The sequence below is a fragment of the Cynocephalus volans genome, chromosome 9 (genome assembly GCF_027409185.1).
Source record: "Cynocephalus volans isolate mCynVol1 chromosome 9, mCynVol1.pri, whole genome shotgun sequence".
Classification (NCBI taxonomy): Eukaryota; Metazoa; Chordata; class Mammalia; order Dermoptera; family Cynocephalidae; genus Cynocephalus; species Cynocephalus volans.
This window is the reverse complement of record NC_084468.1, coordinates 71167593-71181908: the sequence shown is the minus strand read 5'-3', so window position 1 is coordinate 71181908 and position 14316 is coordinate 71167593. Positions and strand designations below refer to the sequence as shown.

The window sequence follows — 14316 nt, the reverse complement described above, 5'->3', positions numbered from 1 at the left end:
TGTCAGAACCCATAGAATGTAAACACCAAGAATGAACCCTAATGTAAGCTATGGACTTTGAGTGATAATGATGTATCAATTTTGGTTCATGAATTAAATGTACCATTCTGGTGCAGGATGTTGGTGGGAGAGGCTATGGTTGTGAGGGGATGTATCATAAGTAAAGTCAAAAAATAAAGTCTGACAACCTAGTAGAAAAATGAGCAAATAATATGAATAGACAGAAATTGACAGAAAGGAAACATGGAGGACCCATAAGTGTTTTTATACAATTATACATCTTTTATGATGCTCTACATCATTTATAGTAGGAGAAATGGTAATTATAACTATACAGAGCTAACATTTTTCACCTATTATGTTGGTAAAAATCTAAAAGTGTGACAATACACTCTGGTAAAGCTGTAGGGTAGCAGGTAATTGTATACTTGTATTACTCTGGGGAGTGTTTAAAGGTATGGTTGCCATAGAGGGCAACTTGGTAATATTCATCAAAATTAAAATTGCATTTGTCCTTTAACCTAGAAGTTTTACTTCTGGAAATTTATAGCTATCCCTGCCCATGAATGAAATAACATGTACATATGGCTGTTTATTTCAGCATTGTTTGTAAAAGTAGCAAAAAACATCTCAGGTGTTTATCAGTATTGGACTAGGTAATTAAATTATGGTACATCTTACAATAGAGTAGTATGCCATGTTCAGTATATTTCTATGTAAAATATTCTCTTTAGCAGGATGAAGTTAAAGGAAGTAGATCGTACAGCCATGCAGGCATGGAGCCCTGCCCAGAATCATCCCATTTACCTAGCTACGGGTAAGTTCAAAAGAGAGAGGATAGTATGAATAACCTAATCCCTTCTACATCTGGCTTATTCATACTTGTGTTTTAAGATACCTGTCAGCTGAGTTTGATGACCTTCCTCCCTGTTCTCACAGCACCTTGTGCATCACAGTATTGATTGTAACGTGTTACATATAAAGTATCTTCCCCACTTCACAGGGATTATATTTTATCTTTACTCTTCCATTGTTAAGCACAATAGATGACATGTAAAAGACAGCTAATAAATAATACATTTAAATGAATGAAGAGCATTTTGTTTTTGTTTTTGGTGGCTGGCTGGTATGGGGATTTGAACCCTTGACTTTGGTGTTATTAACATGATGCCCTAACCAAGTGAGCTAACCAGCCAGCCTAAGAAAAGTTTTGATTCTAGCATTTTTATACAAAAAGAGTTGGAGTTATAGCATATATGACTACAAGCAGATATAGTAAATCATGGGACTGTTTTTACAGAGAGCCTTTAAAATATCTATAGGCTTAAAAAAATGATCTGCACTACCCACTCTTAAAAATATCATCTCCCAGCCCTGTGCCAGAATCTCATTGCTATAGTAATTTAAGCATCTGCTCAATGGCTTATGTGCTGAGATTTCAGCCACTCATGCAGCATTCATGAGCAAGATAATTGAAAAACATGCTTTTCATTTTTATTTTGTATGGTTTTCTCTGAGTCTTTTATTTTTGCATGTGTAGTTACCATAAATGTATTTTCTATAGGAACATCTGCTCAGCAGTTGGATGCAACATTTAGTACCAATGCTTCCCTTGAGATTTTTGAATTAGACCTTTCTGATCCATCTTTGGATATGAAATCTTGTGCCACCTTCTCTTCTTCTCACAGGTATGAGGTTCAACCTTAAATACATGTGATTAGTTAGTTATATGTTGTGGTTGTTGCTTAGGTTGTTTATAATTATGCCATTTTTAGAAACTGCAAGGAATATCATCAGTGACATGACGTATTTTGTGAAAAAGTATATGAGTGCCTTTTTATGAAGTAAAAGTGTTTATATGTTGTATTGACTTTTGTATTGCTGATTTATATGTAAAGTAGGAAGGTGAGGCTCTAGTTTCTAGTATTTTTTTTTCTTATTGTATATAGTAGGGTTACTTTTTTCTATCTCCTTTATTTCAACTGTTTATTAAAAAAAGGTTGGTATGACTAGAAAAAATAGTTATATTAGGATGTTAATAGTGATTATCTCAGAATGGTAGGTTATTTTTTTCTTTGTTCTTATCTATATTTAGAAATTTATTTCACAGGGAATTTTGTTGACATGATTCATGATACACTAGGTATTTGGTTTACCCTTTCAAGTACTTAGGCCCTATAGTAATGTGGAGAAAAGATGCTTTCATTTGAATAATATAAGCTTTATTGCCTCAGTATCTTAGCAGGTTTTAAAAAGATTGTACCTTAGCTAACAGAATACAGCTCAAATCATGGAGTTTCATGGGACCTCTCATATTTATAGCCCTCACACTGTAATTGGAATCCCAGATATGTTTTGTCTAGCAGTTTTTCTACTCACCACCATCTGTCCCATCATATACCTCCATGCCGCCTTCATATTTCATCTCCATGCAACACCGTGATCTTTCATTCTCTACCAGTGGGGGTACGTGTCATAATGGACATAACTTTTTTTTTTTTTTTAAACATGACCAGTAATGGGTCTTAACCCTTGACTTGGTGTTGTCAGCACCATGCTCTCCGAAGTGAGCTAACCAGCCATCCCTATATAGGGATCCAAACCCGTGGCCTTGGTGTTATCAGCACCGCACTCTCCCAAGTGAGCCACCGGCTGGCCCTATAATGGACATAATTTTGATGTCACTTTTCTGCTGTAAGAATACATTATTTTTCTTAGAAAATTTCCAGTGACTTTCTTAACATGTTTACTATTTAACAGACCACTTGTTAGCGACCACTTCTGTAGTCAAATAGAGTTTTTTTTTTTTTTTAGGGAGGTGATTGATTAGCACTATTTTACAGATGAACCAAAGGCAACTTGGGAAGATTAAGTAATGTGCCCGGGGTCTCACAGTTTCTAAATGGTAAAATTATTTTCAAGCCCATATCTTTTGACACACATCTCAAGTATACTTGTTATACTATATTACCTCTACAAGAGTTTTTACTCTTTAAGGATTGCAAACTCTAATATGCAGACATAAGTATAACTAAAAAATAAAATGCCATTTTACCATTTGTGCACAATTACCAGAAGTGGAGGGGAAGCAATGTTTATGGAGTATAAAAAATTAAGTGTATAATTTCAAATTCTTTCCTATAACCATTTGACTTTAAGAATGAGTTATTTTACTGATTTTTCTCCTAAAGGTATCACAAGTTGATTTGGGGGCCTCATAAGATGGATTCCAAAGGAGATGTCTCTGGAGTTCTGATTGCAGGTGGTGAAAATGGAAATATTATTCTTTATGATCCTTTTAAAATTATAGCTGGGGATAAGGAGGTTGTGATTGCCCAGAACGACAGGCATACTGGCCCAGTGAGAGCCTTAGATGTGAACATTTTCCAGGTAAGACTGTGTTTAACATTTATTCATAATTCTTAAAATACGTGCTGCTCATTTGAAATAAGTATATCTACTATGCCTCATTCTTGGAATTGACAGCTAAAAATGTTTGCCTGTGCAGGTTGATGAGTAAGTGTATTTGTTTGAAGAATGGTGAGTTCAGAACTGGGATCAAGGTAAATAATATGAACTCAGTGGAGAGGATCAGGTTTAATTCCAGAAGTCTGGAGGTGTCACGTCATTTGGACATTTTTTAAACATTAGGAGCCCAACAAGTGGGAAGCCTCACCTTTTAAAAGTTTGTTTCATGTTGGCGTGAGGCTGGTACTCTGGTGTTTGGGTTAATTCACTGTTTTATTAATTGAGAAATTTCATATTTATGACAATGAGATTACTATATAAAATAGAAATCTCTCAAATTCAAATTTTACATATAGGCAATTAAAATTCTACTATTGCCTTTATGAGCATTATTGAATATTATACAAATGCATAGGTTAGGATACTAGATTATAAAAATAAAAAAATGAATATTAAGAAAATTTTAAATAGATTTTTTTCTTGTATTATAAATAGACATTTAGGGTATAGAAATACAAAAACCCAAACTTCATTTCTACAGTTCGTGGTGTCTCCTTTTTAGATTAGATAGCTGATTCCTTCGATAATTATATTAAATGGCTGCTGATTTTTGGTAAAAGTGTGTTGTATTACAGGTAGCTACTGCCATAGAATTCCTTTATTTTCATAGTTATGTGCCAGTTGATCAGAGAAGAATTTATTTAGTGTAAATAGTAGAGTCAGTGTATGAAGCTCATTATTTTTCTGTATTTCACATCGTAGTTTTAGGGTCTTTTTGACCCTAAAGGTATGCAACAGAGATAACCTAGAAATATTGCCATCTGGACCAAAATTGAGTATAAATGAACTAGAGATATATGAAGTTTTAAGATGAGATTTTACTAGTCCTCTCTTGGTTCAGCTCTGGAAGCTGGCTTTGAGGTATCCTGAGAAAGATACCATAGTTTTAAGATTGAACCATTTCTGAAAGCAGTAATTAATGACCTTTTTTTGTCTCCCACAATAACATCTTTTTCCAGAGATGCAAAGCCATAAACAATAATCCCCACATGGTTGCATGATTGAGTGTTTGAAAATTTATCCATGTAATTGTGCTTTTTTGTAATGTCTTACATAAAAATTAGTTTTGATGTCAGTAGACATACTTTCTTTTTGGTTAAATGGAGTTTTGTAATATGTTTCTCTAAAAAACTATTTAAATTTGGTGAAGGATTATTATGCATAATTATTTAGGAATTCATGCATATGTATTTTGCTTTTTTAATTAAATAGAAAAAATGTACATGCTAAAACTAACATCTTTCCAGCTGAGAACTGAGTTATTCTGGGTTCTCTTATTCATGAGTGCTATTTCGTTATTAATTATTTCTTATTGCAGACTAATTTGGTAGCCTCTGGTGCTAATGAATCTGAAATCTACATTTGGGATCTAAACAATTTTGCAACTCCAATGACACCAGGAGCCAAAACACAGGTATTATATTGATTTTGATCAGTGTAATCAATAGAACCAAAAGTAGTTCTTCTAAACTTACTTATTTCAGTTTTAAGTTTTTTCACACAAAACATGTTTAAAAGTATTGTTTAAATGTCATTGATTTTCCTCTAATGTAGTAAAATGATAATAAATATATTTCTTCAAAGTATTAGTGAGTCTTTCTTTCAACAGTAAGTATTTATTAAGCGCCTACCAATTGCTAGACACTGTTTAGTGTACTAGGCATACAGTAGTAAGTAAAATGAGCAAAAATCCCTAATCATTTTTATGGATATGGTATAATTATTTTTGTCCTCTGTGTGATAGCCACTCTGTATTTTAACATCTAGCCTTACTTTTTAAAACAAAACAGAATTCAACCACTTTTCCTGCATATTCCAATATGTTAGGTAAGAAAGTTCTCCTTTGTTCTTCCTTGAGTTTTTAATATCATATAGACTACCCAATTAAGTAGCCATTGTAACTGGTCCTAACATTTTGCAATCTGAGAGGTAGTATGCTAATAGCATATGGTCTGTCATTTTTAAAGTTATTTTTCTAATGGTCCATGCCATAACTTTTGTTCTGCCTAATCGTCTGTACTATTCACCAACATCTACTTTGTGGTTTGTGATCTGCATTGCAGCATTTGCAAAGTAAATTGGTTTATAGCAGTTGCTCAGTAAATGCTTGTTGAAAGAGACATTATTAAACATGTTAAAGTACTAAAAATGGTATATACCTGCACTTTAAACTGTGTTGTTGTACATGTTGAGAATTTAGGAATATAAAGCAAATTTGTAGAATGAATGGATCAGGTTTTTAAGAAATCTATTTTTTAATTTTTTTAATTTTAATTTTAATTTTTCACAGCTGGCTAGTACGGGGATCCAAACCCGTGACCTTGGGGTTATAAGGCTGCACTCTAACCCACTGAGCTAACTGGCCAACCCCAGAAAACCATTTTTTAAAATGAAGGACCAGATTTAATGGTTAGATATGATCATAATATAGAAATGGTTTTTAATAGTTTTTTCTTTATAGCCCCTAGAAGATATCAGCTGCATTGCATGGAACAGACAAGTACAGCATATTTTAGCATCAGCCAGTCCCAGTGGCCGGGCCACTGTATGGGATCTTAGAAAAAATGAACCAATCATCACAGTCAGTGATCACAATAACAGGGTAAGTATACGATTGACTTGTGATGAACACGTTATGCTTCTGTAGTAGATATTCCTATATTGTTTGTCACAGTTGGCAACAAATCAAATTTCTGTAAAGTCAAATCCTATCTTTTCATTGATCAATCGTGTTGGAATGATTTTCTTTTCCCCCTTAGGGAAAATAATAAAATTCCCAGTAAACTGTGTCAGATATTATTAATGATGAAGAGAGAGATTGGTTAATCAAAGGGCTTACTCCATGATACACTGGTTGTTTTGCTTAGCTAGATATTTCAAAGCATTGCAGCAACTTTTTAATTCATCTTTATTTATTTATTTTTTTTTGTCTTTTTCGTGACCGGCACTCAGCAAGTGAGTGCACCGGCCAGTCCCATATAGGATCCGAACCCGCGGCGGGAGCGTCCCCGCTCTCCCAGCGCAGCACTCTACCGAGTGCGCCACGGGCTCGGCCTTAATTCATCTTTAGCTTTTTTCCTAGAATGTGCTGATTTTTCCTGCTGGGAATTTTATGACTATAAACTTGCAATTTTCAAACTCCTGGCTTTATCTCATCCTCTGATTAGGTACTGCTAAAGTGAGCTAATGTTTTGCCTCCACTTGCTATAGAACACATTAAATTCTCAACCTTCCAGATTTTCTTTTTGTGTGTGTGTGTTATCAAAATAAGTTAGACAATTTAAAGCCTTGTTTTGTTTGTTTTTAATTATATTGGTGAATTTGACATTTTTCTAAAACAAGTCAGAATACATGTATAATTTTAAACAGCAGTAACAACAAAAACTATTTAGAAGAATATTCCTTCAGAGTATTGTTTTTCAAATGAATCAGCAGTTTTAAAACAGAAGTTTCAGTGGAATAAAGCATACAGTAAGCATTTTTGTGATCTTCTAGAACATTTAACAGGATCTGAACTTCTCGGTAATTCTCAATAATCATGTTAATTTATCCCATATGAAAATTTAAATGGTAGTCATTGCTTAAGACATTTTTGCCTTGATTTTTCTGATAAAATAGAGAAATGTGGAGGGGGGGTTTGTTGTTGAAATCTTTTATCTATTTTCATTTTTCTAAAAGTATTACATTTTGTATTCGTATAAAACTTTGTCTCTAGTTATAATTTGTCACCAAAACTATATTTTAGTGTAGAATTATTTAGGCCCAGAAGAGTTTTGCGTGTATCAAATAGCTGGATGAATTGAAAACATGCAGACATTTTAAAGACTACAGTTTAAGACTGTTCAATAAAATTTAATAGTTCTAAGATTTTTTGGGTTTTTTTTTTTTTTTTTCAATAAACTAAGACTGAGCTGATATTTTTAACTGTCTCAATAAAGGCTTATTTCTCAAATTTCATTTTTCTTTTCATAAGATAATATGATTGGTAAAATGTGAACCTTATCTATCTGCAGATGCATTGCTCAGGGTTGGCATGGCATCCTGATATTGCTACTCAGATGGTCCTTGCCTCTGAGGATGACAGGTTACCAGTGATCCAGATGTGGGATCTTCGATTCGCCACCTCTCCGCTGCATGTCCTGGAAAACCATGCCAGGTACTATCTGCTGTTCCAAGGAACTTGATTTGCTTGTTTTCTAAAACATATTTACTTACTACTTTGAACTGTCAGGTAATTTTTAAAAATAAGAGAATCTACTTTGTCTCTGTCTTATAAAAGGTAGTGTAAATAAGTGGTTTGTTGTTATTTTGAGCAGTAGTCTTCTTTCTATACCAAAAAATGGTAGCCAAATCATACCATAATGACAAAAATCCTTTGTTAAAGGATTTTCTACTACTTACTTCAAATAGTAGTTAATAGATCACAGTTCTGGTATATTACAACACTTTGGGACAACCCTTGAAATTTATTTTGAAATTTGATCTTTATTAGGGTCCTCGTACTTATGAAGATGAATCTGCTATAACATTTGATGTCAAGCAACAATTTAAATTTTTTTTTATTTCTAAGTTTTTATTTTAATTTAAAAGCAAACTTTTTAAAAGAAATTATGTGGTTTATTCTGCTTTCAATTTTAATAAATTTGTGGATGCTCTGAAAAGATGAGAATTTTCTATTGTTAGTTTTAGTATCATTAAATTTAATTAGTAATTTGGCAAATTTCCTGTCATTGATATTCAAGTGCCCAGAAAGTTTATGCATATTTGTTCAATGTTTTTAAGCAAGAAACAAATTTTTTTAATGGTATAGTATTTTCTAAGTACTTTTGGGCTTTTTTTCTTCTTTCCTACTTAGGGATATATAGACTAAAGCTTTAAATCTCTTTTGCCCTGTGTAGTGGGTTTGCACACTAAGAAGTCTTAATGAGTCTTAAGGTTTGTGTTCTCTCCTTGAGCTTCTTATAAAAGAGAAAAGAGTCTAGTCAAAATATAATTCTATTTCAGTGTTATTCTTCTATCAGATTTTTAGTAAAGAGGAGTTGATTCCAAACAGTTTCAGTATTTTTCTTGTGTTATTTAAGATTGTTTTCATTCATTCATTCAACACTCATTAAACATGTGCTCTGTACCAGGCACTGTACTAGAACTCAGTAACAAAACAAACAAAAATTGCTGTCCTTAGGTTGCTTACATTGTAGTAGTAGGATGTAGTAGGACAATTAACACTTATACAATACATGAAGTGTACAAGCATTTTACATGTTAGCTTGATTAATCCTCATAATAACCCTGTGGTGTAGATACTATTATTATCCTATTTTACTGATTGGAAATTGAAGCCAAAGTCACACAACTAGTCAAGTGCTGACTTCCAACCCATATAGTCTGCTCTCAAAGTTGACACTCTTAACACTCCACCCTACTACCAAGTTTAAGAGTGGTCATAATTTAGCAAGGCACCATGCTGGGTGCCAGGTTGGCAAACCAACCTCTCCAGTTCTCAATTTCCTTCCTCTAATAAATCAAAGAATTGGAATATATGATCTTTAAGCTTCCTTACAGCTCTATAATTCTGTGTTTAAAAAAAAAAATAGTAAGAATCTATATGTTGTCTAAGATGTCATATGAAATGGATTTCTCTAGAAGGCATTCTTGATATGCCTTGAAATTCATGACATGCATGATTGAATTCTGGAGGGGAGGAGGCAGTTATAAAGTACATCATTGATGCTACTGGGAAAATTTTAATACGGACTATATATTAAAAATAGAATTGCATATAAATAAATGTTTCACGTATGTAATTGTATTATAGTTATGTAGGAGGATGCTCTTATCCCTGGAGGGAAGTACAGGTGTGACATGTCATGATATCTGCAATTAACTCTCAAATGGTGAAAATCTATCTATATATCTACATTATGTATATGTAATGAGAGAGAGAAAGACATAAAGTAAATGTGGCTAAATCAGTAAATTTAGGTGAGGAATATAAAGGTGTACATCACACTGTCACATAACTTTTACAAAGGTTTGAACTTTTTAAAAATGTTGGGAACAAAAGGTGTTCTTCACACAAATTGGGTTCTTTTCCTCCCCCGTATTTTCTTGATTCTGAAAGGACTTAGATTGCAAGAATATCATCAAATTAAAAACAACTTTTGGGGGAAAGAAAAACACCACTAACTATATACATTAATAATAAGGCTTATCTTTATTTTGGGAACTTTAAAATGTAAAAAGAACCATGTATTTTAGAGCTACTGTAATGTTTTCAGGAGAGTTGAGGGATATTAATTTGTATGTTTTTGTTTTAAGAAATACTCAAACAATTCTAGTTTCTAGTAGTTTTCTAGTATCTAATATCTTAACTCTGGTTTCTAGTATCATCTCTAAACAACATAAGCATGAATATAAAAATGACAAAATGTTAATAGTGGTTTTCTCTAGATGATGAGATACAGGAGATTTTTATTTTCTTTGTGCTAATCTGAATTTTCAGAACTTTTCCCTCCAAAAATACTACTTTTGTTATATTGAGGATAAAAGAAAATCCAAAACTTATGATACCAAAAGAACTATAAAATCAAATTTTTTGGAATGTAGACCCTGGTTCTTCTTTATGAGACATGTTTTAAATTCTTTTTATTAAAAAAAAAAAAAAACCTGTATGAAAAGAGGACTTCTGATAACAAAAGCTAGAAAATGTAAACAAAAAGAAGAAAATATGAAATACATTTCCTACCCATCCATAGGTAAAACATTTTATTGTACATATCTAATTTATGTATATGCATAGTCCCTATGTAATTCTTATGCAAATAGGATAATTTATGCATATAATTAGATAATATTTTTTCATTAATCATGAAGACTGTGTAATAGGAGTAGATTTCTAATTTTTATAATTTTTTTTCTTTTTTTATTGCAGCTGGCTGGTACAGGGATCAAACCCTGGATGGTGGTGTTAGCACCACATTCTAACCAACTGAGCTAACCAGCCAGTCCTAATTTTTATAGTTTTTATCTATGCATTTTCTTATCCAAAGGTGGCTTGTAATTTATTATAATATAGTCCATGTTGATGGGCATTTGTTTTCATTTTTTGCTATCATCACTGTATACTAGGATATTGAACATCCTGTGTCCTTGCAGTGATCCAAGAGCATACACATAATTTGCTGCATTAAATTATACTTCTGTTAGGAAGATGTGAATCTCCAAAGCCTAGATAGAAATAATTTGAGATTTGGTTTTCTCAAGATTAAAATTTTTTCTCATTACTTTGTGGTTTTTTACAGGGGGATTTTGGCAATTGCTTGGAGCATGGCAGATCCTGAATTGTTACTTAGCTGTGGAAAAGATGCTAAGATTCTCTGCTCTAATCCAAACACAGGAGAGGTATGGGAAGGAAATGTTTCTCAACCCTATAGCCCTTGTAGTATTTTATTTCTAACTAAATGAGAAATTTTCTATATGGATTCTTTAGTGCATTATTATAATTAAGTACATATGAAAGTAGATAGAAGTGTGTGTGAAATGTTAATCCAGCAGAGAGTATATCAGGAACGTTTAAGCTAGCCATTTCAACTGGAAAAATCAATCATCGAAATAGTATATTTGGGGCCGAACCTGTGGCTCACTCGGGAGAGTGCGGCGCTGGGAGCGCGGCAGTGCTCCTACCGCGGGTTCGGATCCTATATAGGGATGACTGGTGCACTCACTGGCTGAGTGCGGTGCGGGCTACACCAAGCCAAGGGTTCCGATACCCTTACCAGCCACAAAAAAAAAAAAAAGAAAAGAAAAGAAAAAAAAAGAAATAGTGTGTGTGTGTGTGTGTGTGTGTGTGTGTGTGTGTGTGTGTGTGTGTGTGTGTGTGTGTGTGTGTGTGTGTGTGTGTGTGTGTGTGTGTGTGTGTGTGTGTGTGTGTGTGTGTGTGTGTGTGTGTGTGTGTGTGTGTGTGTGTGTGTGTGTGTGTGTATTTTTTTTTTTTTTTTTTTGTCTTTTTCGTGACCGGCACTCAGCCAGTGAGCGCACCGGCCATTCCTATATAGGATCCGAACCCGCGGCGCTGCACTCTCCCGAGTGCGCCACAGGCTCGGCCCGAAATAGCATATGTGAAGTTAGTAATCACCAACCCCACAACTTCCAATAAAACGTGTTTATTACCTAAATTCAGAAATACTTAGTTAGATTTATTTCATGTTTGGTTTGTGGAAATCAGTATCCTCTATGTAGGATTATTCAAGGTTTGGGTCTTTTTCGTGCTTTGTCATTTCTGAAGATCCTTGTTGAAAATCAGTAGTCACAGTTTTTCAGTCTTTCCTCTGAATGATAAAGCAAGAATATAATACTTTGTAATAGTTGTCATATGTCCTGCCCACGGAAATTTAGATGTAGGAAATTTTACCTTATTAAATGCACATACTGTATAAATGTCATATAATTTTATTTGCTTTGGGTTATGGGCTAAAATTCTCTTTTAACTAATATTTTCTTTATTGTTCTTAATAATTGAATGGTTTCCCTACCTTTCACTATTGGACTAGAGACCACAGATTTTATTTTTTTAATTTTTTATTTTTTTGGTGGCTGGTGAAAAGAGACCATAGATTTTAATTACAGCTTTTATATTTTCACCTTTTCTATATCAAGGTAGATTATTGCAAGTGTTTTTGTAGTTACTCTGATGGAATGCAAATAAAAGTAAGAGTGTTTTCAATAGGTTTTAATCTATATCGTTAAAATGAAAACAAGCCCTTTAGTTATTTGAGTTCTGGTTTAAAGTTTTTGGATGTAGCAATATGAGAAAACAGAAACAAGGTTGGGGAGACAAGAGAAAAGATTTTAAATAATAACTAATTTTAGCTCATGTGATTTGTAGGCTAAATAATTAAAATCTTTCATTTTGCACTGTGCCTTGCCCAGAGTGTTCAAAATTCATGGAACTTACTGTTCTGTCATAATTTTCTAAGTTATATAATTTGATAAAATGAATTTTTGCATGTGATTAATAGCATGTGCTTGGACTTTGAAGGAACAGACTTTTAGTGCATGCTGTAACTTTTAAAAAATTAGATTTTTTAAAAATTCAAATGCAAATTAAGAGTAGACAAGTTTTAAGTATGATGGAGCTACATGATTTAACAACCAATATAAGCATCAAAGACATGAGCAAGCTAAATACTTTTTTACTCAATTCTGTTATTTTATAAAATAAAGCATTTAAAATGTCACATGAAGCCGAAGTTAATTAAGTTCATGACTTGTTAAGGCCTAAAACCTATGCTGCTGTGAATAGCAGTTACCACCACACTAACTTTGAGTTAGCGACAATAATAACATTGTTAAGGTTTTATATCAGTCGTTTTCTATAGTTTTTTCCATGTCCTTTCCTTATAACGAAAGCTGTTAATGCCAAATTCTATTAAGATTCTGGAGCAATAGGAATGATGTGTACATGTTTGTTTCTCTTGACTAAAAGCTAGATTTCTCAGTGAATTCTTCCCTCGCAAGATTGGTTTTAAAATTTGGTCTTCAAATAACCTAAATATGGTTTTTTGGGTCTTGCCAGGCAAAAACAGTTGGACTGGACAGATTAATCTTTCAGAGTTTAACAAGTTGACTCTGAGATAGTGTTCTGGGCTTTCAAATGCATCTCTACTACCATTTCAATAAAAACAGAAAAACTTCAGTTTTTAAGATGTGCTTGTTTAATTCTGATTGAAATTTTAAGTAACATTCCTGTTTATCATAATAGACCATCATAATGGGACATTTTTGTACTTGAAAAAATCTTAAGTATTGTTTTTCCTGGCTAAGGACTCATTCTAAAAGAAAATGTTTAATTTAGCTGTACTTGTTGATCACATTAATTTAGGTGTTTTGGTTATGAAGTGGCTATATACCCTTTTCTGATTGTTGTTTGTTGTGGTTTTTTTTTGACCTAGGTGTTATATGAACTTCCCACCAACACACAGTGGTGCTTTGATATTCAGTGGTGTCCTCGAAATCCTGCTGTCTTGTCAGCTGCTTCCTTTGATGGGCGTATCAGTGTTTATTCTATAATGGGAGGGAGCACAGATAGTTTAAGGCAGAAACAAGTTGACAAGGTAATGGGAAGTGTTAAGGTTTTTTATTATAGCACCTGAAAATAATAATCATATTGTATAATTAATAATTTTGAAAATGAGTTTACTGATCAACAGTGCTGATTATTTGGGTAATTATGATAAAAAATGTTTCTTAGATATGACTTGAAAAAATGCAACATATTTTGTGTAAGTTACAGTTTTTCACATTATTATTTTTTAGCTTTCATCATCTTTTGGAAATCTTGATCCCTTTGGCACAGGACAGCCCCTTCCTCCATTACAAATTCCACAGCAGACTGCTCAGCATAGTATAGTGCTGCCTCTGAAGAAGCCACCCAAGTGGATCCGAAGGCCTGTTGGTGCTTCTTTTTCAGTAGGTGGATTTTGTTTTTATGGTCCACAGGCAAAAAGACTTTTCATAATAAATTGTTAGTATAGAGTCATTCAGAAGAAGTTTGGGTTTGACTTGTTTGTGGGTTTTTCATCATTCAGAAAGGTTTCTCAGAAAAAGTGAGGCTAACTACCTTTTTTTCCTTTTTTAAAAAATTGTGACAAAATACACATAACATAAAATTTATCATTTTAATCATTTTTAAATGTACAGTTCACTGGCATTTAAGTACATTCACATTGTTTTGATTATCCATTTCCTCCCTCCTCCCTCTTTCTAAAACTTCTCTTCTTCCTCTTTCCC

The 14316-nt window shown here is 33.2% G+C and overlaps 1 protein-coding gene across 22 annotated transcripts in view; it reads left to right on the top strand.

Moving 5' to 3' along the window:
• The window catches only part of SEC31A (SEC31 homolog A, COPII coat complex component), a 77761-nt gene that overhangs the window by 17213 nt on the left and 46232 nt on the right, over positions 1-14316 (top strand). For 20 of the 22 annotated variants that reach the window (XM_063108580.1, XM_063108587.1, XM_063108586.1 and 17 more), the window contains 9 exons: positions 735-817; positions 1565-1688; positions 3192-3390; positions 4847-4942; positions 5990-6130; positions 7542-7684; positions 10830-10929; positions 13479-13640; positions 13843-13995. In XM_063108580.1, the coding sequence (XP_062964650.1) occupies positions 739-817; positions 1565-1688; positions 3192-3390; positions 4847-4942; positions 5990-6130; positions 7542-7684; positions 10830-10929; positions 13479-13640; positions 13843-13995 (1197 nt within the window). In that variant the 5' untranslated portion in view covers positions 735-738. The remainder of the gene's footprint in view (positions 1-734; positions 818-1564; positions 1689-3191; positions 3391-4846; positions 4943-5989; positions 6131-7541; positions 7685-10829; positions 10930-13478; positions 13641-13842; positions 13996-14316) is intronic. The other 2 variants (XM_063108574.1, XM_063108577.1) reach the window with 1 other exon arrangement.